Source organism: Garra rufa, chromosome 4 (genome assembly GCF_049309525.1).
Source record: "Garra rufa chromosome 4, GarRuf1.0, whole genome shotgun sequence".
Lineage (NCBI taxonomy): Eukaryota > Metazoa > Chordata > Actinopteri > Cypriniformes > Cyprinidae > Garra > Garra rufa.
Window position 1 is genome coordinate 20392561 of NC_133364.1, and position 23816 is coordinate 20416376.

The 23816-nt window shown below is 34.1% G+C and overlaps 4 protein-coding genes across 6 annotated transcripts in view; 1 reads left to right on the plus strand and 3 right to left on the minus strand.

Moving 5' to 3' along the window:
• Positions 1 to 289: 289 nt before the first annotated feature.
• cbll1 (Cbl proto-oncogene-like 1, E3 ubiquitin protein ligase) lies at positions 290 to 5174 on the minus strand. Of its 2 annotated transcripts, none has more exons than XM_073838433.1 (6): positions 5149 to 5174; positions 4128 to 4286; positions 3701 to 3804; positions 3533 to 3616; positions 3383 to 3456; positions 290 to 1583 (listed from the first exon to the last, which is right to left on the minus strand). In XM_073838433.1, the coding sequence occupies exons 1-6, from the start codon at positions 5159 to 5161 to the stop codon at positions 554 to 556; spliced, it is 1464 nt and encodes a 487-aa protein (XP_073694534.1). In that variant the 5' UTR covers positions 5162 to 5174; the 3' UTR covers positions 290 to 553. The 2 variants fall into 2 exon arrangements, with proteins under 2 accessions (XP_073694534.1, XP_073694533.1); XM_073838432.1 differs by having other exon boundaries at positions 3701 to 3807.
• Positions 5175 to 6882: 1708 nt separating this feature from the next.
• On the plus strand, positions 6883 to 11311 carry bik (BCL2 interacting killer). 2 transcript variants are annotated; one of them, XM_073838295.1, is made up of 6 exons: positions 6883 to 6936; positions 7034 to 7062; positions 8135 to 8235; positions 8319 to 8459; positions 8536 to 8647; positions 11172 to 11311. In XM_073838295.1, exons 3-6 carry the CDS (start codon positions 8141 to 8143, stop codon positions 11286 to 11288), a joined length of 465 nt encoding a protein of 154 aa, XP_073694396.1. In that variant the 5' UTR covers positions 6883 to 6936; positions 7034 to 7062; positions 8135 to 8140; the 3' UTR covers positions 11289 to 11311. The 2 variants fall into 2 exon arrangements, with proteins under 2 accessions (XP_073694396.1, XP_073694397.1); XM_073838296.1 differs by having other exon boundaries at positions 8539 to 8647.
• A 338-nt stretch (positions 11312 to 11649) lies between these two features.
• On the minus strand, positions 11650 to 15227 carry mcat (malonyl CoA:ACP acyltransferase (mitochondrial)). The gene is made up of 4 exons (XM_073838293.1): positions 14585 to 15227; positions 14384 to 14471; positions 12196 to 12413; positions 11650 to 12085 (listed from the first exon to the last, which is right to left on the minus strand). Exons 1-4 carry the CDS (start codon positions 14990 to 14992, stop codon positions 11675 to 11677), a joined length of 1125 nt encoding a protein of 374 aa, XP_073694394.1. The 5' UTR covers positions 14993 to 15227; the 3' UTR covers positions 11650 to 11674.
• A 2526-nt stretch (positions 15228 to 17753) lies between these two features.
• rap1b (RAP1B, member of RAS oncogene family) overlaps positions 17754 to 23816 on the minus strand; it is an 85264-nt gene continuing 79201 nt past the window's right edge. The window contains exons 7-8 of the mRNA XM_073838070.1: positions 19165 to 19280; positions 17754 to 19060 (exon numbers count right to left, since the gene is read on the minus strand). Of these exons, the coding sequence (XP_073694171.1) occupies positions 19194 to 19280 (87 nt within the window). The 3' untranslated portion in view covers positions 17754 to 19060; positions 19165 to 19193. The remainder of the gene's footprint in view (positions 19061 to 19164; positions 19281 to 23816) is intronic.

The window sequence follows — 23816 nt, forward strand, 5'->3', positions numbered from 1 at the left end:
ACCAGAAGCCAGACCCAAAAAATTTATAAATGACCAACCCCACGCTTATGGAATAATACGGTGGATACATTTTATACATAATTACCAATGATATATATATTTTTAAATAAACAATATTCATAATTATTTTGTTATACATGTGTGTGTGTGTGTGTGTGTGTGTGTGTGTGTGTGTAAATATTATTTCCATTAGTTTTCAGCCAAACTTTCATAACCCCTCAATAAAGACTAAATGACAACTTGTGAATAAATGTCAATATAAGATACTAAGTAAAGAATGCAATAAAAACACATTTAATTTGTACATTTAATTTGGATTACATTCAAGAAACAACACATTCAACAATCAACAAAAGCCCCTAAAATGCAGCATGTATGGGCTGAATTATTAAAAAGTAAATGTTTGAATATCTGACGATGACAAGATTTAAAACCCCATTCAGCACTGATCTTAACTATACAGTTAATAGTTTCAGACTATAAAATATCCATTCGAATCCCTGCCAAGTTTACAAACTAAACCACTTTATTTAGCAACAACAAAACCACGTTATTACTGGTAATACGGTCTGTAGCGGCCCTGATCGGGGTGATGCGGCCCCGGCATCTGTCCCTGTGGAGGGGGACCCTGCATTCGGGGAGGAGGACCCCTGGGTGCAGGCCACATTCCTGGACTTAAGCCACCAGGCTGGTTGAACGGCGGGCTGAGTGTGCTCTTGTCCTCGGGAAACTGGGGGTTGTAATGATGGGGAGGCGGGGCGCTGACAGGGGGACCTCCATGCTGAGGGGGCGGCCCTGGAGGAGGATGGTTCATAAATGGAGGCATCTGACCAATGAGGTGTCCGGGAGGTGGGGTGATGGGAGGGGGAACAGATGACAGTGGCGGAGGCGCCTGATTGAAAACCATGTGAGGTGTGTTTGAGCCCTGTCCTGGATGTGGCATGGGATGACTGATGGGAGGAGGGGGAGGTGGAGGGCCGTAGTGCTGCTGAGGCGGAGCCATCATGTGATGCGGATGGGTCACAACAGGCTGACCTGGATAGTCTCCAGGGTGGTGATGAGGGGGCGGAGCATTCCCAGGCTGGGGGAGGGGGTCACGGGATGGTCCGGAGCTTGCGGAATCATCCTGAATGGGAACTGTAATAAGGTTGCTGTGCTTTCGTGTGGTGACGGTCGAGATGCGGAAGGTCTCCTGAGAGAGAGAGCGGGATGGTCCCATGTCTCCAGGCGGTTGGCCTTGTGGTGGTCGGAGGTCATCGTGGGAGCCAGAGGGAGGCTGGCTGTAGGGGTCGTGTCCGGGATGAGCCAGAGGAGGCGGGATGAGCACGTGGGGCTTAGACAGGTGAGGCGGGGGAACGCGGAAGCGGTCGGACACTTCCGAGGCGGGAGGAAGGTGGAGAGAGTCAGAACGGCTGCTGGAGCTCTTGCCGGACCGCATGTGCCGGTGGTTGATGTGAGCCTGCAGGTCTCTCTGGGACAGATAGGTGCGTTTGCAACCTTGAACGATACTACACATGTAGAGAGAGCCACGCTGGCACTGTTCGATCCGCTGGACTGGGTCTGTACAGCTGTACATGTTTAGACTGGAAAGAGAGAGGACATATGCAAAAGCAACGTCAGTAATTTATTAGATTTTCAGGCAGTTTAAAATTTAGCAACATTGAGAATTCTGTTTAATTTTTACTGTTACGAATTTACTTCACAGCACCTTTTAGGAAAATTGATAAAAGGGGTTAACATTAGCTGCATTTGCAAATAAGCACAGTTTCTATCCATTGAGTCAAAAAGAACAAAATCGTCACTTCCTGATTAACTGGGACTAAATATCAATAAGAAAACTAGGAGAAGCCACTGAATGTAATAATTTGCATATATAATAAATGACTTGCGTCTCATAGAGAGCAGATGAAACATAACAAATGCCATCATTGCTTTTGGATCAAATTCATTGAATCAATCCATAACGCTGATTCAGGATTGTTATTGCAGCATGACTCAAAAATGTTCACCAAAGACCCAAAATGGCATTTTAGTTTTGAGTTTTAATACAAAATATGTGACCCTGGACCACAAAACCAGTAGCACAGGTGTATTTGTAGCATTAGCCAACAATGCATTGTATGGGTCAAAATTATCGATTTTTCTTTTATGCCAAATCTCATAAGGATATTAAGCAAATATCATGTTCCATGCAAATATTTCGTAAATTTCTTACAGTAAATATATCAAAACTTTTTGGATTAGTAATATGCATTGCTAAGAACTTCATTTGGACAACTTTAAAGGCGATTTTCTAAATAGTTAGATTTTTTGCACCCTCGGATTCCAGATTTTCAGAGTTGTATCTCGGCCAAATATTGTCCTATCCTAGCAAACCATACATCAACGGAAAGCTTATTTATTAATCTAATATAAATCTCAATTTGAAAAATGCCCCTTGTGACTGGTTTTGTGGTCCAGGGTCACATATATGTACGTAAACATTACTTAGCTTAAATATCAGTTTTCTTACTTGCATAAAACATTTACAATTTGCTTGGGTACAGTAATCATTCTATCTATACACCTATATATAAAAATTTAATTTTGAAAATTGAATAAATAAAAATGAAGATATAATTTATTTAATCCACACTACCGCTTGCAGTTGGTAATGTTTTTAATGTTTTTGGAAAAAAGTTATGCTCACCAAGGCTGAATTGATTTGATCAAAAATAGAGATAGATTTAAATGAATTGCTTTTTATTTTAATATATTTTAAAATGCTGATTTGCTGCTCAGTAAAATTTTCTTATTATTGGCAATATTCAAAACAGTTGTTCTGCAGGATTCTTTGATGAATAGAAAGTTCAAAACTACAGCGCTTATTTTAAATAGAAACCTTCTGTAATATTATAATATCATTAGTATCACTTTTGACCAATTAAACTGCATCCTTGTGGAAAAAAAGCAGTAACATCTCAACCTTGAACTTTTGAACAGTAGTGTGTTTCAACCACCCATATATCTGCATCAAGATATTAATCATTCTCTTATAGTATGCACCTTATTCTTCAACTCGGAAGTAAGCCTATGAGCAAGACTTCTGGTTCATTATCCGCTATAGGGAAATAACGAGAAGTGTGCAGTAAACGGTAAAACTGTTTGCACTACAAACCAGTGTGCTTATAATTAAGACATTGCATGACAAATAACATAGTAAGACACACCAATTTGCAATATCAAGCAGCAAAACAAGCTAAAAATAGCTGGATGTGGATGAGACCGGAAGCCAGACCCATACAATTTACAAATGGCTGCATCCACTCTTACAGGAAAAATAAGGTGGATACAAAGATTGTACAAGTCTGTGTTTACAGAAGCAAAAAGTAATTTTTCTTACCCTGGACACATCTTATCTCCCTTCCTTTCATGATGTAATGCACACTCGTAGCAGAAAACATGCTTACAAGGGATCTGCAAAGAAATTAATTAAATTTAAATTGTCACTTGCAAATTTTATGCATTCATTATAAATGTGAACTGTTCTCACCATACGGCCATATGTCTTAATTGGCAGTCCACATTTGTCACAGAAATGAGCAGGCGTCTCATCCTTTTCACCGATCAAATTTAGCTAGAAAAAAAAGACACTTTAAGTCACTTTAAACATGAGCATCTGAGTGGTGCATAAATTACTCAAATACAATGCGGCCTTTACCTTGTAATCCCAAAACAACTGCTGTGGGAACCGACGCTGGCTTGCAAATGCATCTCCAGCTTTCACGCCGCAATCAAATCGGTCCTCCTGCTTGAAGTTAAACCCTTCTAGCAGAAACACAGATCAGAAAACATGCCCTATCTGCACAATATGCTAGTAAAAAACCGCAATACATTAACTACACTACCAATGTACCACTGTCAAACGCTTTTGAACAGTAAGATTTTTATTTTATTTTTTTTAAATAAAAAAATAACATTTAGATTTTTTTACTAATTAAAATAACGTTCTATTTGAATACATTTTAAAATATAATTTATTCCTGTTATTTCAAAGCTGAAATTTTAGCATCATTACTCCAGTCACATCCTACTGTTCAAAAACTTTTGACTGGTAGTGTGTATGAAATGACAAATTTAGACAATACCTTCTTCTCCAGAATGGCTTTTGGAGGGTAACCGTCCTGTTGGTCTTTGGGGTCGTGGGGCAGGTTTATTCCTTGCCTGTTTGGGAAGAAGTTTGATTGGGATCCTCCTCCTGACATCAGGACCACCTAACGGCCCATCCGTACCCTGCATATCATTGTCTGCATGGGAAAAAAGATCAAATTAATAGTTAATCTTGACCTTTATTATGTATTATTACAGACATTTTATTAACAAACTGACACATCTGAGTAGAGCTATATCTAAAAAATATCTCTGTGCAGCCTTTATTGATTCGTGGTCATCATATTTCAAACAGTAAGATTTTAAATGTTTTTCTGCTCACCAAGCCTGCATTTATTTGATCCAAAGTACAGCAAAAACAGTAAAATTCTGAAATATTTTACTATTTAAAATAACTGTTTTCTATTTGAATAGATTTTAAAATGTAATTTATTCCTGTGACTTCAAAGCTGTATTACTGATTTTGCTGTATTTTGGATCAAATAAACACAGAAACAGAAGAGAATAAAAAAAACATTAAGAAATCTTACTGTTCAAAAACTTTTGACTGGTAGTGTGCATAAACGATAAAACATTTGTGCTTAAATAAGACTTGAAATTGATGTGAGGCTGATACTGATATTAATGTGAACGATCTCATGTAAGCAGTAAAGCAGCATGGCAACAAGCAAAATACAGCGTTATTAGGTTATATTTAACAAACCTAAAGAATCCACGCTTTACTACATTTATGTTTTTATTCACATTTAGCTGGAGACTTTCTTTTGAGATTGAATAAAAGGGAACAAATCCACTCAGAAAGATTAACGCCACATTGACACAGAGGCCATAACCGATAGTGATGTAGGAAAATGTCTTTAACTAGACATATTCATAATGTAGCTCGATTATCTTTAGGCAAACATGTGTACAAGCCCAATGACGATACGTTGTGCTTACAAGAAAGATGTTTTGTGTAAAATAAACCTGCGAATGAAAACTATAAATTTCCCTCCTTACCACTATGGTCCATAACGGTGTGAAGCCACTGCTCGACAGCACTTCCGGTTAGCACATTTCAAAACAAAAGTCACAACAAAACAAATGGCTTTCAAAACAAAAGCCTTCAAGTATGTAAGTACGTGAGATAATAAACTAACAGGTTTATAATTGAAATTATACAGAAACGCATAGCGTGCTTGCGTCTGAATTTCTTCAGAAAGCAATTTAGAATTGAAGAAAACAAAGGAAAAGTACTAGTGTGAAGCATATGTGAACTCCTTCAATAGCCTACCGTTTAAAAATCGTCCTAAAATGCACCTCATAAAGGTAATATTTGTATTTAATTCATAAACACGTACTTTTTTTATGATAAGATCGTTTTGATGTCTTCAATATTATTCTAAAATATGTAAAATAATGGTAATATAATGGTAATAACACCATTCAGTGGTTTCTTCACATGTACGTTTACACATAACAGACTTCTATTGTGCATACACATACAGTAATATTTACATATACAAAGTTTTGAACAGTAGGATATTTAGTTTTTAAAAGCTGCCTGCATTTATTTGATCCAAAGTACAGCAAAAACTGTAATATTGTAAAATATTTGTACTATTTAAAGTAACTGCTTTTTATTTGAATACATTTTAAATGTATTTGTGATCAAAGCTAAATTCGCAGCATCATTACTCCAGTCTTCAGTGTCACACGATCCTTTAGAAATCATTCTAATATGCTGATTCACTGTTCAAAAAAACATTTGATTATTATTATCATCATTTAAAACAGTTGAGTACATTTTTATCAGGATTCTTTGATGAATAAATAGATCCAAAGATCAGCATTTATCTGAAATAAAAAGCTTTTACACACTATACCATTATTCTTTTATCCTTTTTTTGGAAGGATGCTTTAAATTGACCAAAAGTGAGTATGTATAATGTTACAAATGATTTAAATTTTGGAGAAATGCTGTTCAACTTTCACTCATTCATCAAAGAAACCTGAATAAAATTTGAATCAGCTGTTTTCAATAGATTTTTTGAGTTTTGAGTGGCAAATCAGAATATTAGAATGATTTCTGAAGGATCATGCGACTGGAGCAATGATGCTAAAAATTCAGCTTTAAAATCACAGGAATAAATGACATTTCAAATATATTCAAATAGAAAACAGTTATTTTCAAATAGTAAAAATATTTCAGAATTTTACAGTTTTTGTTGTACTTGGGATCAAATAAATGCAGGCTTGGTGAGCAGAAGAAATCTTACTGTTCAAAAACTTTTGACTGATAGCGTATAATATGAATTAATTGTATTTATCAGCAAAACAGCCAGGTGGCGTTGTGTACATTAAGGTCCACAAGTGGCTGTGATTCAATGCAAAAAGCAAAAGGACAGGGAAATTGTGATTTAGATGCACAGCAAATACCATAAAACAAATGCCCTGCAGATGAATGAATAAGTCAAAAATACACAACTCAATACTTACTTACCAGAGGCCGAAAGAAGATGGAAGGCATTGGGTTTTTTAAATCTAACCAGGTCCAGATCCTGATCCGCTATGTCAGCTTTTTGCCCCAGCACACTGAATTAAAACATGAGCTCATGCATCTAAACGGTTCAGATCTGTTTTTAATAATACATACAGTGGAATCAGACACTTTAGTGTCCTCTATTGGCCAAAAAATGAAAGTGACACCCATAGCTGCTTCCTGAGTGTAAAGCTGCAGGCGTGGCTGCAGGTGATCAGTGTACTGAGACACATCACAGGAAGAGACCAAGATTAAAGGACGCTGCTGTAAGTGCTGTAAAAATATGTATTAGTAATTGTCTTATATTACAAAAATTAATAACAACAAAGTGTTTGTATTAACATTATAATTGAAATGTTACAGGGCGGCGTCCATTTTAATCTACAAACAAGGTATGATTATGCTTTTGTTTTCTATTATGCACCTGTCTATTGTTATCAAACCAAATGGGAACATGTTGAGCACTGACATATAAATTAGCGCAAGATGAAACTTGCCAACTTGATGAAAATATTTCACATTGAGCTTGAGAAGTACTTTGTAAAGGTTTGTAAAGATGATAAATATTTTAAACAATAACATTTTGATGTGAATGTTTAGATTAAGTGTTAAAAAAGCTTTTAGAAATGTAAAAGATTTTTAAAAATATATTGTTCGATGTTTTCCTAGTCTCAGGTGTGCAAAAACAAAATTGTGTGTCACCGTTTATTTTGACATAAAACTCTGTATTAGTACACAAATCAATATTATTCGGACAATTTTAGGTTTTAATGTCGATAAACAATGTACTTGCTCTAAAAAACAACTCAGTTTGTTCGTCTTTGAGCAGTTTGGCTGATTTGAATGAGCATTTGCATCAAACCTGATGTTTTCAACAGTCACATGAAGGAGAATGAAAACACGTTTGTTTTCTCTTCCTAAACCCTCATGAATGATAAATGTGTTGATTATTTATACTATAAATAATCCAAATGTATTATAATCACATGTTCTTTCATAACACCAAATAGCGAAAGTAAGGCCGAAAGTGAGGAATGAGTCAGCTTTACGGTGCTTTGTGAGCTGTGCTTGTCTGCGTACTTCCATATTTTATTACCACAGAGACCAGAGTCCTCTAGCATTGCAGGAAGTTGTGTTTATGGCTGCAGGTGTTTTTCGAAACTTGATTGTGCATGCAATGATGTCATGTTTTATGGCAGCAAGCAACAGACAAAGGCACACCCAGTGTCCTCAGGTCACATGGCCTGTGTGTTTACCGAGCGATAGTAGTTCGTTGAAAGCAATAGGTCACGTGAGACCACAAAGGGCAGGACGCAATAACAAAGTCCTCTTCCTCCACACAAACAAACTAAAGAACCACAGCAGAGAAAGGAAATAGAATATTGAATTTAGGCAAATGCATGGTTAAATGTGATGCAAGAGACGGTTGAAGTAGTTTCATAAACATGATCGCACACCTTGCAGATCACAATGGTGGAAGAAACGAAACAGCGGAAAAACGCCACATCCCTCCGGGCTGGACCTGGTGAGGTAGACCACAGCACTCTCTATGCCATCAATACGAGGTAAATGTTTGTTTGCAAGTGTTAGATTGTCAAATCCAACACAGTATTTTACACACAAATCTCTCTTTTGCTCTGAACATCAGAGTTTCCCAGCTTATTGGACGACAGCTGGCTCAGATAGGGGACGAAATGGACTACAAATGGCGCGAACACCTGCCGGTCCTACGGCAGCCCCTGAATTTTGGGATTTATCCCTATGTCCTAACCAGGAGAGCGTTCTCAGGGTGAGTTGAGAGCATTTACTCTCACGTGAACAAATGCGAAATACGCATACGTTTATAAAAATTAAATTATATTAAGCAGGATTCTCGGCAACGTCTGGGGGTCCAAAATTATGCCAATGCTGAGGACTTCCTGGCTGGTTCCGCAGCTTCAAAATGGCTGTCAGGAGGCCAAGAAGTGGGCAGCTTGGGTAAGGACGATGTTTAGTGTCTATAAATAACTGTAAATGGGTCCAAGTTTACAAAAAAAAAAAAAGCCCATAGAAAGCACATTAAATGTACGTAAAGTGTCTACTTTTGCGGTTTTTGGAGAATAAAATGTCAAAATTTGGTTTAAACTAATCAAGCAACATGCTTATTCTGACTTGTGCATATTGAAATACATAAATGAACAAGGGAGCATATTAAATGTTTTAAATGAGTAAAAAAATCTTACTGACTAATGGGCAAAACCTAGGATAGTGGCAACCTTTAAAAACTAATTAGTATTTGGGGTGAAAGTAATTTGTCTTTTAATATGTCAGAAATTGATTTTGTTGTAAATATGCCTGGCAAGACTTACACTGAATGACATTTTAGCGGGTGTCTTCTGTAAATTCGGGAAAAAATGTATGATATTTATTTTTTGTTCAGAAAAGCAAAAACTGAAAACTATTTTTTTGGAAAAACAACAATTTAAAGCAGTATTACATTGTATTATTGTTTTTATGCTCAAACCCTTTTACGCCTTTGACCATATATGTATGAATCTTGTGTAAAAAAAAAAAAAAAAAAGTCTATTATGCTAACCAAAGCTGCATTTATTTGACCAAAAATACATTCACAGTATTAATAATTATGATTAAAAAACAGTAATATTGTGAAATATTATTACCACTTATAATTGTTTTCTATTTTAAAATGTTTTAAAATGCAATTTTAACTGGAGCATTATTACTCTAGTCTTCAGTGTCACATGATCCTTAAGAAATCAATCTAATATGTGACCCTGGACCACAAAACCAGTCTTAAGTCGCTGGGGTATATTTGTAGCAATAGCCAAAAATACATTGCATGGGTCAAAATTTTTGATTTTTCTTTTATGCCAAAAAATCATTAAGAAATTAAGTAAAGTTCATGTTCCATGAAGATTTTTTGTAAAATTCCTACTGTAAACATATCAAAATGTAATTTTTGATTTGTAATATGCATTGTTAAGAACCTAATTTGGACAACTTTAAAGGTGATTTTCTCAGTCTTTTTTATTTTTTTGCATCCTCAGATTTCTGATTTCAAATAGATGTATCTCAGTCAAATATTGTCCTATCCTAACAAACCATACATCAATAGAAAGCTTATTTATTGAGCTTTCATGTGATGTATAAATCTCAGTTTTGTCAAATTTAACCTTATGACTGGTTTTGTGGTCCAGGGTCACAAATGATGATTTGCTGTTTAAGAAACATTTCTTATTGTTATTAATCATGATCAGCTGTTTTGAGCAAACCATGTGAAGTAACAGCATTTATTTGAAATAGAAATCTTTTGTAACATTATAAATGTCTTTACTGTCACTTTTTTAGTCAATTTAATGTATTAATGTGTGCTCAAAAATCTTACTGACCCCAAATGTTAGTGTATTTAAAGTCAGTATTTGAGGGCTCCCAGTTATGCAATGTATTTCTAAAATGTTTTGCCCATTTTTAGGGATTTTTAAACAATAATTGCACCCACAAAGCACAATTTCTAGCCATATATATATATTAAAAAATATATTTACTAAAGATTGTTTAGGATTTTATTTCGATGAATTTCTTAGGTTTAAACCCCTTAAATGTCACCCCACGTGAAAGTGCACTATCCAAACTTTATTATAATTTATGAATGCTTTGGAATACAGACCTAAGGTTGGACTAATTTTTAAGAAGACAATCAGCAGATTATTGCAGAATCATTTCAAAATATAAAAATATAAATAAGTTATACAAGCTTAAATTATTGTAAAGAAAATGCACTGTACCAATTTTTTTTATTTGTATTTTATATAAAATAAATATTTTACAAAATATTTTTGAAACCAAAATTGCTATAAAATTAAAGCATTGTGTCTAAGTAAGTTGTGTTCCAAATTTGAAATGGATATAAAAAAAGATTTTATTTAGGGCGTTATACCACAAACAGCCTCCAGGTGCAATCCAAAACTCTATAGCATTTTTCAATATTACTGTCAATATTACTTCTATTATCACAATATAGTTTTCACAAGATGAATTTTAAAGGTTTTAAGCTTTCAAATGATATATAATTGATGATATATAAAACATAAAATATGTGATAGGTGGGCCGGTGACACTTAAGGGGTGAAAATATTTGACATTTTCAGGTTAGAATGTGGAAACCCTAGTATTTAAGTAAAACTGGTATCCACCTTTTCTTCAGCTCCAAACTTCCGGTTTATTATTCGCTACAGGGAAATAACGAGAAGAACAACAACATGCAGTAAACGGTAAAACAGTTTGCAATACAAACTAGTTTGCTCATAATTAAGATAATACATTTAAATAATATGGTAGAACACACCAATTTGCTTTGTACAGCTAAAAATAGCTGGACGCGGATGAAACCGGAAGCCAGACCCATACATTTTACAAATGGCCATGCTCACTCTTAGGAGAACAAAAAGGTGGATAAACTATATAAAACTAACTTAACTTCTATTTTTTGCTCTTTCCTCAGGTATCCAACTTGCCTGTCTCTGACTGGTCTCGCAGGACCACGTACATGCTAGCATCTGCTTTATTTCTGGTCACCGTGTCTATCTTCCTTATAACTTGGAACGAGTATGAAGGCTGAATGTGACATCGAGGGGGTCAAGAGCTGGTCTTTGGCTCGAATATAACCATTGCTGATTTTTTATTAAAGAAAATTGCTTATTTTACATTCTCTTTTATAACCCATTTGAATGAAGTGCTGGTTCACATATATAAGTTCATGTATGTGCAGGAATTTGCAAGTCGAAGATTGTTTTATTTGTGTGTGTTTTGGGTCTATTGCTGGATAATTGGGCCGATGAATTGTTACCTCTTCCTCTAAAAGCATTTCTGCACCACTAAAGGAAGCTGGACTTTCCAAACCGAAAAGCGCAATAAAATTTTTCAAACGGAAACAGGTTGTTTGTTTTTTTTTGTATTCATCTGATAGAAGAAACCAATTGTTTTACAGTACAAGCACATCACTAATCAGTCGTACGGTAAGACAACATCTACATGCGTATAGTTCTTAAAGGCCTTTAAGTTGCACTTCTGTAACGTTGAGCCCAATTGTTTACCAGGTCCCACCTCATAGGTGTGAGGAAAGTCCTTCCCCTGGGCTCTTTCATAAATCTCATGTAGCGTCTGCTCCCATTTCACCGGAGACACCAGCTGTTTGGCCAGCTGATTGCGTATGTGCTTGTCATGCATGTAACGCTTGCCATCCACATTGGAGTGCACAGAGATCTCTGGCCGCCGTACCTCTATCTTTCTGAGGACGTCTCTTAGAGGTTCGACCGCTGGCTCCATCAGTGCGGTGTGAAAGGCCCCGCTAACCGGCAATAATCGCGTTCTCATGAAGTTGAGCTCCCTGGAATGATTTTGAAGGAAATCCAAAGCCTGTGTGAGAGAAGTCAAAATGTATTGTATTACTGTATTATAAATGATTCACCTAAAATATTTTTCATGAACAAAGCTTTTTTGTATCGATTCCAAATTATGGGTCTTACCTCCTTGTGGCCAGCTATTACTCTCCCATCTGGAAAAAGGTAGTTGGCAATGGTACACACAGGCTCTTGGATACCGAGAGACAAACAGTGCTCCCTAGCTTGGACGCAGGCGTGTTTGTAGTTGGCCTGTGGTCGGCCAATCACAGACAACATGCCACTAGATACTAGGTCAGAGGCGTTCTGCATTGCCTCTGCCCTCACCTTTACTGCAAACAAAGCTGTGAGCAGAAAATAGGACCATTATGATCAAATAAATGTGGGTGAATCTTCTGAAAACTGTCAGTAAGATGACTAGGTTATTTGCATAAAGAAATAAAAGTGCACTTTTAAGTACACTAAGATTTTTTGGATTGAGAGATTACTTTTTATACAATGCTTTTTAGTAAGTTGCAAAAAAATTAAATGCATAAGTAAACTCATTGCTCAAATACATCATAATAGTATTTATTGTACTAGATTGTATTGTAAAATAATAAATTATAAATAACAGAGAGAGACTATAGTATGTAGTATAGTTTTGGTTAAAGTTTTAGCCATTTTGTTATGTGCTTTTGTCATTTTAATTTTTTTAATTTATTTCTATTTAACTTAACTTTATTGTTAAATCAGTTTTAGTGCTTTTATTACTGCAGCTTATTTTGTTTTAGTTAGTTGCCAAAGCAACATTTCTCATTTAAGTTACGTTTTTAAGTTTGTCGTTTAATATTTATACTTTATTTATACATTTTTAAGTTTTATTTTATTTTATTTGTCAGCTTTACATCATTTAACAAAACTTGACTTTGTAATAGTTAACAATAACACTGACATTTCTTGACTAATTATGAGAATGTAGGTAAAATGTGCTTAAAAAAATGTGTAAAATGTGTAGTAAAGTGTTTAATTATCAAAATAGAAATACATATATTTTTTTCACCTAGGGTATTTTTACCCCTTTTGTTTATTTTGATTTAACTTAATTTTATTGTTATTTTATTTTACTTAGTTGCCAAAGCAACGTTTCTAATTTTCATTTACGTTTTTAAGTTTGTCATCTAATATTTATATTTTATTTATATATTTTTTCTTTTATATTTTACTTATCAGCTTTACTTCATTTAACAAAAATTACTTCGTAATAGTCTGTTTTAGTTTTCAGCTAACAATAACACTGAAATGTCTTGACTAATTATGAGAATGTGGGTAAAATGTGCTTAATTATCATAATATAAATTCAAATAAATATAATTGAAAAAAAAAATATGATTTTTATATATTATATACATTTTGTTATGTACTTTTGTTATTTTTTTATTTCTATTTAAATTCATTTTAATTTCAGTTTTAGTCATTTTAGTCCTTCAACGTATTTTATTTCAGTCAGTTGCCAATGCAATGATTCTAATTTTTATTTAAGTTTGTCATCTATATTTCATTTTATTTATATATTTTGACATTTTTTATTTTATATTTTGTCACCTTTACTTCAATTCAAAAACAAGACTTTTTATAGTCATAATACAAAAACAAATAGTTAGTTTTCTTTATTTAAACTGCTCACCAAGCCTACATTTATTTGATTCAAAGTACAGCAAAACCTTTAAAATTCAGAAATATTTTTGCTACTTAAAACTTGTGATTTCTATTTGAATATATTTTAAAGTGTAATTTATTCCTGTGATTTCAAAGCTGATTTAGCCTCAATACTCCAGTCACATGATCCTTCAGAAATCATTCTAATATTCTGAATATATATATACACTGACTCCCAGCTTTTGAAAGGTGTAGTGTACAATGTTACAAAAGCTTTTCATTTCAGATAAATGCTGATCTTTGGATCTTTCTATTCATCAGAAAATCCTGAAAAAAATTACTCAACTGTTTTAAATATTGATAAGCATATTAGAATGATCTCTGAAGGATCATGTGACACTAAAGACTGGAGTAATGATGCTAAAAATTCACCTTTGAAATCACAGAAATAAATTACATTTTAAAATATATTCAAATAGAAAACAGCTATTTCAAATACTAAAAATATTTTAAAATTGTAGTTTTTGCTGTACTTTGGATCAATAAATGCAGGCTTGGTGAGCAGAAGAGACTTCTTTAAAAAAAAAAACATTAAGAATGTTTGCCCTTACTTTATATGAACATAAATTTCTTTTGAATTTGAGGTTAACTAATTAGGGTGTTTTACAAGCTTCACCTTCAGCAAAGTTCATTGCACCAGAGAAGACCAAAGCAGCAAATTCACCAACACTGAAACCTGCTGCAGTCACACAGCTCTCAATAGCCTATGGATGGGGGTCAATGGATTTCACATTAGTACTGACCACATATTAATCATACATCATGACACTGCCAATCTCAATAGATTAGCTGTCGACCGGTCTTGTGGATAACTTACAGCAGGATTTTCATGGTTCAGTCTCTCCACAGCAGCCAGTGAACACACAAACACAGCTGGCTGGCAATGAACAGTCTTCATCAGATCGTTCTCGGGTCCATTTAAGCACAGAGACAACAGGTCATAGCCAAGCACCTTCTCAGCTACAGCAAACATCTCTTTGACATTTGTATACTTCAAGAGTCCTTTTCCCATACCGACAAACTGACTGCCCTGACCGGGGAATATAAGGACAGACGCTTTACCCGGAGTTCTCCGTGTTCTTCTGGGTTTCTCCTCAGGGCTGGACTGACTGTCATCTGATGGTGAGATGGGAGCATCTGACAGTCTTCTGCAAAGGTGCACAGCCGACTTATTCCGAAACAGACGAAGCCTACTACAACACCCGAGAGTCACGCTGAGATTCATGATAAAAACGTTTATGTTGAAATGAAATTACAGAATACACTTTTACTGCGAACGGAGGTCAAATGCAAACCGCTGTTTGTTTTGAAGCGTCACAGAAAGACAACGCGCATGGGTGTCACACAAGCTATAAAGTATTTCTACGATATCATTATTTTATTATACTATATCAACGTTTAGAAAGTCAAAATCGTTAAAACTTCAACTGCACTCTCGTATTTCCCACATGTCGTGTGTATTTTTCTTCTTTTCGTATTAGTATATTGCGTGTAGTCTGGGAAACAACAAGGGCACGGCGCCATCTTGTGTACTGGAGGTAATATTCACGTTCATATCTACGCCTTCAATATATAAAATATAACATTTGATATTAAAATATTTGAATATATTTAGAAAAAACGAGGTGTTTTCTAGGTGTCACGATAATAAGTTGTCATTTTAAATGTTTTTGTAGATGTAGCACTCCTATAAAGCTATCGTTTGGACAAAATAATGGTTTGTTGTTATATTAGCCTGTTGTTACATTTGAGATTTTGAAAGTTTCGTGAATTTCATGGTGATTTATTCTTTAAAACTGACTTAAAAGTCACCAAATAGTCTAGAATAAAACATTTAAAGTGGCAACATGCCCATATTGATCAATTTATCCAACTATATATTTTCAAATTATATTATTGGAGATTATATTTCCAGTCAATAATTGTATTGACTAATCTATCTATCTATCTATCTATCTATCTATCTATCTATCTATCTATCTATCTATCTATCTATCTATCTATCTATCTATCCAGTCAAAAGTTTTTGAACAGTAAAATTTAGTTTTTTTTAAGTGTTTTCTTCTCACCAAGCCTGCATTTATTTGTTCCAAAGTACAGCAAAAACAGTACAATTCTGAAATATTTTTACTATTTAAAATAACTGTTTTCTATTTGAATATATTTTAAAATGTAATTTTATTTGTGATTTCATAGCTGAATTTTTAGCATCATTGCAGTCGTAATCCTATAGATATCATTCTAACATTCTGATTTGCTGCTCACAAACATTTATTCTTATTCTTCTGCAGAGTATAATTTTTTCAGCTTTATTTAATGAATAGAAAGTTCAGAAGAACAGCATTTATCTGAAATAGAAATATTTTGTAACATTATAAATGTCTTCACTTTTGATCAATTCTAAGCATCCTTCACTTAAAAAAAGGTGCTTCACGATGCCATAGAAGAACCTTTTTTTTTTGTTTAAATGGTTCCTTGAAGAACCTCTAACATCAGAAGAACCTTTCTGTTTCACAAAAGGTTTGTTGTGGTGAAAGAAGGGTCTTCAGATTATAAAAAGGTAAGAAACAGATGGTTCTTTAAAGAACCTTTGACCAAAAATGGTTCTTGCTGTAAAGAGTGTTGCTAAATAAAATTACTAATTTCTATCATTTATTTCCCTAACAAAAAAGATCTTTCTATTCATCAAAGTATCAAAGAATCCTGAATAAAAAAATGACTGAACTGTTTTAAATATTAATAAAAACAATACAATTGTTTGTCGAACAGCAGATCAACTTATTAGAATGATTTCTGAAGAATCATGTGACACTGATGCTGAAAATGTAGCTTTGATCACAGAAATAAATTACATTTTAAAATATATTCAAATAGAAAACAGTTATTTTAAAAAAGTAAAAATATTTTTAAACTGCACTGTTTTTGCAGTACTTTGGTTCAAATATATGTAGGGCCAAAAAAAAAACATTTAAAATCTCACCTGTTCAAAAACTTTTGACTGGTAGTGTACACAGGTTTGTCTGCAAATACTAACAAATCTTGTGCCATGTGGGCTACATAATATGTTTTTGTTTTGATTTTGAATTAATTGTAGTGTTACAGACACATCTTACTAAACAGTGGTATATTCTGAAGTGATGTAAGGTTTGAAATCACAGGTTAGACAGCGTTTGAACGTATATCATCAGTGGATAAAGCACTATGTGTATACAAGACCAATATTTTTCGCCTGCAAAAAACCCATTCATTATGTTTCTGGGAAGTGAAAGATGCCAGTCATCCAGTTTCTTTTCCGTTCAGTTCATGCATCCGACTTCCATTTTTCTCCATTTCCATCACGGTAGAGAGTAACCTTTTAGTAACGGTTTTGTTTTTTATTGGACTGACAGAAAACGCTGAAACAATACACAAAACATTCAAGTGGCAAAAACTGGCTTCTCGGGAGCCCTTGCATGGCAATCCAATTTATTAAACTACAGATGCTCGGTTATACAAAATTGCACCACTTTTAATTAAGGCTTTTAAGTTGACACTTGGCAACCCACCCACCCTTTCCCATTCCCTTTCCCTTTCCCTTTCCCATTCCCATTCCACCCTCGACCCATCAGAAGCAGACGATGTTGCATTTGAAATACTGAGCTTCTGTCTCAATCCTGGTCCTCACATTAAGTATGTTTCTTCTTTTTCTTCTTAAATGTTTTCCCTCAGAACCTAAAAAGCATCAAGGCATTTGCTTGCAGCAATCTCTAGAACAACACAGGACTCATAATGTTAACCGGTGTCCGCTGCTGCTCGGACACTCCCTAGGAGTCGTGTTCTTCACTTTACACAGTGCAAATCCTCAAAGCATTCATAAACAATTCATTACGCGTACATACCGCATGCTGCAGCCTGTAAAGAGTCATTTCGATGTTTAAAGAGACCGCCATCGAATGCTACAGAACGCATTCGGCTCTTATGAACACTCTTTATGATTGCACTTGATGTACAATTAATTCTTTTAATTTTTTTTACTCGCTTAACACAAAATCCCCACACCCCACATTCAGTTAATCCAACAGTAACGAAGACAGAAAACAGGGCAAATTATTACAAAGTCGAAACAGTCACTAACAGACATCTTTTCTCCTCACACTTTACTGACAGGATCCGATATTTGGTTTTCATATCCTCAGATGCATCGCAAGCAAGGGGAGGGGCAAATTTGAGTATAGTTTGTTGTAACATTTAGTCGTTCCTGTGTATTAAAACCCCCAATTCTTTAAAATATATACTGTGTATTTGATCGGGATCAAGAGGGATTGAACTATTTATTATGAGACCACCCAAAAGATGAACTTCAGACGGATACAAAAACTAAACCGTCAAACCCTTCGTTTTTTTAATACCCCTTTTTGAAAAAAAAAAGCCTGCTGTACAAAGTTCTTTGTAAACAAAACAAAGAAATCCGGCAATATGAGATGGACCTAAGATGATGGAAATGAGTCCTCTGGGAAAAATAAGAAAAAAGAGAGACGAAAAGGTCTTAACACGTATTCGAAGGCAACATCTGAGGCTAAGGACAATGATAGTGACAGAAAAAAAATTATATTTTTGAACTTTTTACATGTACATCACTGTATCCACAGGTTTTTCCTAAGGTAAAACTCATCAATAGCTGTTGTGAATATAACATCTCCATAGAGCAAAAATCTAGTAATTTTATAAAAGAGAAAAAAAAAGGCAGAAGATAACGAAATCATGTTTAGAATAAAAGCAAAACAAAATTACAAAATATTCATCGACAAAAAATGTAGGAGTGAAAAGTTAGCTGTAAGAATGGTTTATATAGGAGCTCTTTGGACTTCCTCTCCTCTCTGGCTAAAATAGTGGTGCTTATAAATATCATTGTAATTGCCATGGCAACGTGCACAGCCTGGTTAGACATTCCCTCCTTACATTTACAACGGTGGCTGTCTCCGTTAGCGATAACACTGCGTGTAGGCTCTGTGTTTTTTACAATTATTTTTGTCTAGCTCTGTATTCATTTACTTAATTTTATTCAGTTGCATACAGTTAGAATATATATTTATATATTTGTATGTAAAAATCTCTTTCTCGCGACATTGGAAAGTGATGATGGTTATCTATGTGCAAAAAACTGTCATGGTACTGTAGCCTTGAATCCATTGGTTGGTCGGTTGGTTTGTTGGTTTGTTAAAGGGGCATCACCACATAGGAAAGTCCATTCGATGTTAGGTTTTAGTAACGTCGGAATGCTGGCACTGCTGAAAGATACAGCAGTAAATCAGACCTGCAGAGAGACAGGAAGAAAAAAAATCACTTTTAAATCTCAAAACATTGATTGTGATGAGCTGTCAATCATTTGACCTCAGCCAATTATAACTGAGATCCTACCTGGCTCAGAGCAAAAGAACAGCTGTATATTAGAGCAGCTGGCAGGTGGACTTTTTGCGTGCCTTTCCAGGTACTGGAGTTTTCCTGTTGATTTGCCGGACCAGGTCATAGAAGATCTGCAAAGAGACACACGAAAAAGCATTTAAGACGTGTTTATCACACATTTCACAATTTCTCATGATGACAGTCGAGGTGTTTGGTAGTCAACCTGTACTTGAGTCACTTGGCTCTCAACTTGTTTTTTACAGTCAGCATGTTTACTGACATATTTGGTATTCATTGCATGTTTTGCAAAGACATTGTTACTGTTTAAATAATTGTTTATAAAATAAAAACTAAACACAATAACAACAAAATCACACAAGAACAAAACACAACATAAACCAAAGCAAAACACAAAAGCCAAACAAAGACTAAACCAAACCAAACCAAAAACAATGTTTAAAGAATTATTTATAAAATACATCAAAGTGAAAACAAAACACAACAAAAACCAAACCACAAAACACAAAAACCAAACATAAAACACAAAACAAAAAATGTAAATGTTTAAAAGATTATTGATAAAATACATCAAAATAAAAAGAAAACACAATAAAAAGAAAAAAAACCCCACAAAAACAAACTAAACTAGACAAAAAATTTAAGGTTTAAAAAAAATTATAAAATACATCAAAAATTAAAAGAAAATATAAAACCCAAACAGAAACCAAACAAAACACAAAAAATAAATACATCAAATTAAACAAAACAACAACATTTTAAATGTTTTAAAAAAACAAAAAACAAAACAAAAATGTTTAAAAAACAAAAACACAAAAATTTTAATGTTTAAAAAGCTATTTAAAAATACATAAAAATAAAAACCAAACACAAAAAAATCACTGTGTAAAAAAAAATATTTATAAAAAACAAAACAAAACTTTTAAATGTTAAAAATATTTATAAAATACATAAAAATAAAAACAAAACACAAAATAATAATTATTTTAAAAATTATTTATAAAATACATCAAAACAAAACATAAAACAAAACAAAACACAAAAATGTTAATGTTTAAAAATTAAACATAAAATATAAAAAAAATAAAAACAAAACAAAAACAAACAGAAACCAAACAAAACTAAAAGTTTAAGGTTTAAAAAAATATTTATAAAATAGATAAAAATAAAAACAAAAAACAAAACCACCCCAAAACACAAAACTTTTAATGTTTAAAAAAAAAGATTTATAAAATACATCAAAATAAAAACAAAATACAACAAAAACCAAACCAAAACACAAATACATTTTGTTTAAATGTTTCAAAAATATAAAATAAAAACAAAACAACAAAAACCAAATAAAAAAAATATATTAAATACATCAAAATAAAAAACAACACACAACAAAAACCAAACCACAAAACACAAAAACCAAACATAAAACACAAAACAAAAAATGTAAATGTTTAAAAATGATTGATAAAATGCATCAAAATAAAAACAAAACACAATAAAAAATAAAAAAATAAAAATAAAAACAAAACCACAAAAACAAACTAAACCAAACAAGACAACAAATGTAAGGTTTATAAAAATATATAAAATACATCAAAAATAAAAACAAAACATAAAACCCAAACAGAAACCAAACCAAACACAACAAAAACTAAACATAACAACCAAATTTTAAATGTTAAAAATAAATAAATAAATAAATAAATAAATAAATAAACACACAAAAAATAATGTTTACAAAAACACAAAAATCTCAAAATAAAAACAAAACAACCAAAACAAAACAAAACAAAAAACCCAAAAGCACAACGACCCCCATTTTTCAATCATTTCCCATGGACAGAAAGATAAAATCAGTGGCAATCCTGTATTTGTTTAACTCATGTGTTACATTCCTGAAGTAAAACACAAACTGCTTTCTGACTTAACTTCATCCTAATTTTATTTGCATGTCTAATGATATAAGAAAACTGTATGTCATCTGCTGTGTGGCAATAAGATCAGATTTATAACAAAAACACAAAACCAAGCTTCCAACTCAGATGGTGTTTCTAAATTGTGGCTTTTACAAACAAATATAAGTGTCTACTTGGCTCTGGAATTGGGTCGAGCACTAGCGCTCCAGACTGAAACAGAGAGAAATCACTCAGTCAGAGGTGTGGACACATCCCCACACAGATGTTTGCAGCTCCCAGAGGGGAAAACCAGCTCCTGCTACTTCATCAATCAGTTCCACACAACATCTGCAGCTTTTACACAATGACCAGAGATAAACTATTGTAGCAGACCGAAACACAATTGCATGTTAAACAACACTAGTAATATAGCAGGATTTGTAACAAGATCTCTGCCAGCATGTGTTGCGGGATGCGAGTTGAGAAGGATAAGCTCATAATCCATTCTTTGCTGTACATAACAACAGATGATCTCAGTTACGCCAGATAAACAGATGCAGAAGTACATGACGCACCTTACTAAAAGGTTTTGACAATCAAAGTAGCAAACCTATGCAGAGCAAATAGACTTGCCTGAACAACTTCAAATTAATAAATGGCTATTTTTCCTTCATTCGCTGAATGGAAAACAGATACAGATGCAATTCAAAGTCAGAGAGAGCACTGCCTGCCACCATCCAAATTTCCTTTCTAACCATGTCATTTCCTGACTAATTGGGAATTAGCATTGGTTTGTCCATGAAAACTCAACTTTTAACAATTTTTTTTTTTCTTCCACAAAATTATTTTTGTTGAAAATTTATTTTGCTCCGCCAATAAACACGGTTTCAAACAAAGCAGGACAAACCGTTGTCTGGAAAATGCTGAATGCTGATTACCTAATGTAAACAAACATTTATTTTGCAAAGTATTTTATATTTTTTTACTGGTGACTAAAAATCAATGGGCGATATACTGGTTTAAATTACGCAGACAGTAAAAAAATATAATGCATGTAACGATTATTGGAGTTCAAGCATTTTAAGGCATATGAAAAAAGACATTGCATATTATTTAGCAACCTATAACCAACTAAATCAAGAAAATACAGGTAATTTGCCATAGAAATATGATGTTTTTTTTTAATGTCAATGACTGTTCTAGTGGCAGCTGTGGTCCGATCTCCCTAAAAACTTTGCATGCTTGTTTACGATCACCTGTCGCATGTGCTCACCAGGTTTTGTGAAGTTTTGAGGCTGTTGGGTATATTTGGACAGGCCCCTTTTCTAAACTACCCAGTTATAGCTTCCTAAAGAATACATTTCGTCTTGATAATTATTGACCTAGAGAGTCTAGAGAATTGTACTGCAGTGTATTTTTTTCAGATCGAGTTATAAACCTAGTACTAGTTCGCAAAAGTAGATTTTTTACATTTTCTCAATCATTTAACAAACGTTTTATTGACAGCAGCGGATCTAGAGGCAGAACCTCAGAATTTCAGTTGTTCAGGTCTATTGTATGACACAAATACAGTGGGTATGTGTGGAAAACCATGCAATATACCCTTAAAAATGTGATATCGCCCCCCAGTGGCTGATTCCTTTCAAATGTCTCACAGACAGGCCCACCAAGTTTTGCTCCGATCTATCTCCGTTAACCTTGTCTAATAGGTGCTCAAAATTCATCGACCTGTAGAGGCTTGTGGCACTTTGGAAAGTGTGTACCGATTCTCACGTTGATAGGACAAACAGTTGTGTAGTTATGTCCGTTTTTGTGGGTTTTTTTTTCCACTCTTATAGCACCACAATGTGCCCAAGCTCTGCAACGTTTTTTTGATGTGACCTTAGGTTCAGCCCTTTCATACACGTCGTGAGTTTGGCGAAGATATCTCATTCTGTTCAGAAGTTGTAGGCGTTTTAGTAAAGGCAACCCTGCCCCTTTCGAATATTTTGGTGTCCCTTTGCAACGGAGAGTCAAAAGTTCAAGTAAAGAAAAAAAAAAGGCTTCATATTCACTCTCCAGAGAATCTTCCTTCACTGCTTTAGTTCCGAATGGGCAAAAACCTAGAATTAGTTTGCCAATGTAATTTTTTCACATCTTCTCAAGCATTTAACTAAGGGTTTGAATGGTTCTAGAGGCAAAGTTGTTCGAAACGAGGAGGTCTATTGTATGATACGAATATTGTGCGTATGTGTGAAAAACCGTGCAATATACAATTGTTTTCACCCTTGAAAAATGGGATATTGACCCCGCTATAAAATGGGATAATTTCCCTTTTATAGCACTACCAAGTGGCCAAGCTCTGCAACTTTTTTCATGTGACCTCAGATTCAGCTCTTCCATATATAGATTTCTCATTCTGTTCAAATGTTATAGCCATTTTAGAGCATTTTGGAACGCTTTTGGCGTCCCTTTGCGACAGAAATTTGAAAGTTCAACTTCTTTTTGATAATTATTGATATTCATTCTCCAAAGGGTCCGATCGGGCGAAAAACCTAGGCCTAGTTCGCAAAAGTAGGTTTTTCACATCTTCTCAAGCAGTTTACTAACAGCTTGATTGACAGCAGTGGTTCTGAACGAGGAGGTCTATAGTATGATACAAATATCGTCCATATGTGTGAAAAACAAGCAATATACGATCATTTCCGTCCTTAAAAAATTTGTTTCGTTCCGACCGACCTCCATTAACCCTAATAGGTGCTCAAATTTCATCAACCT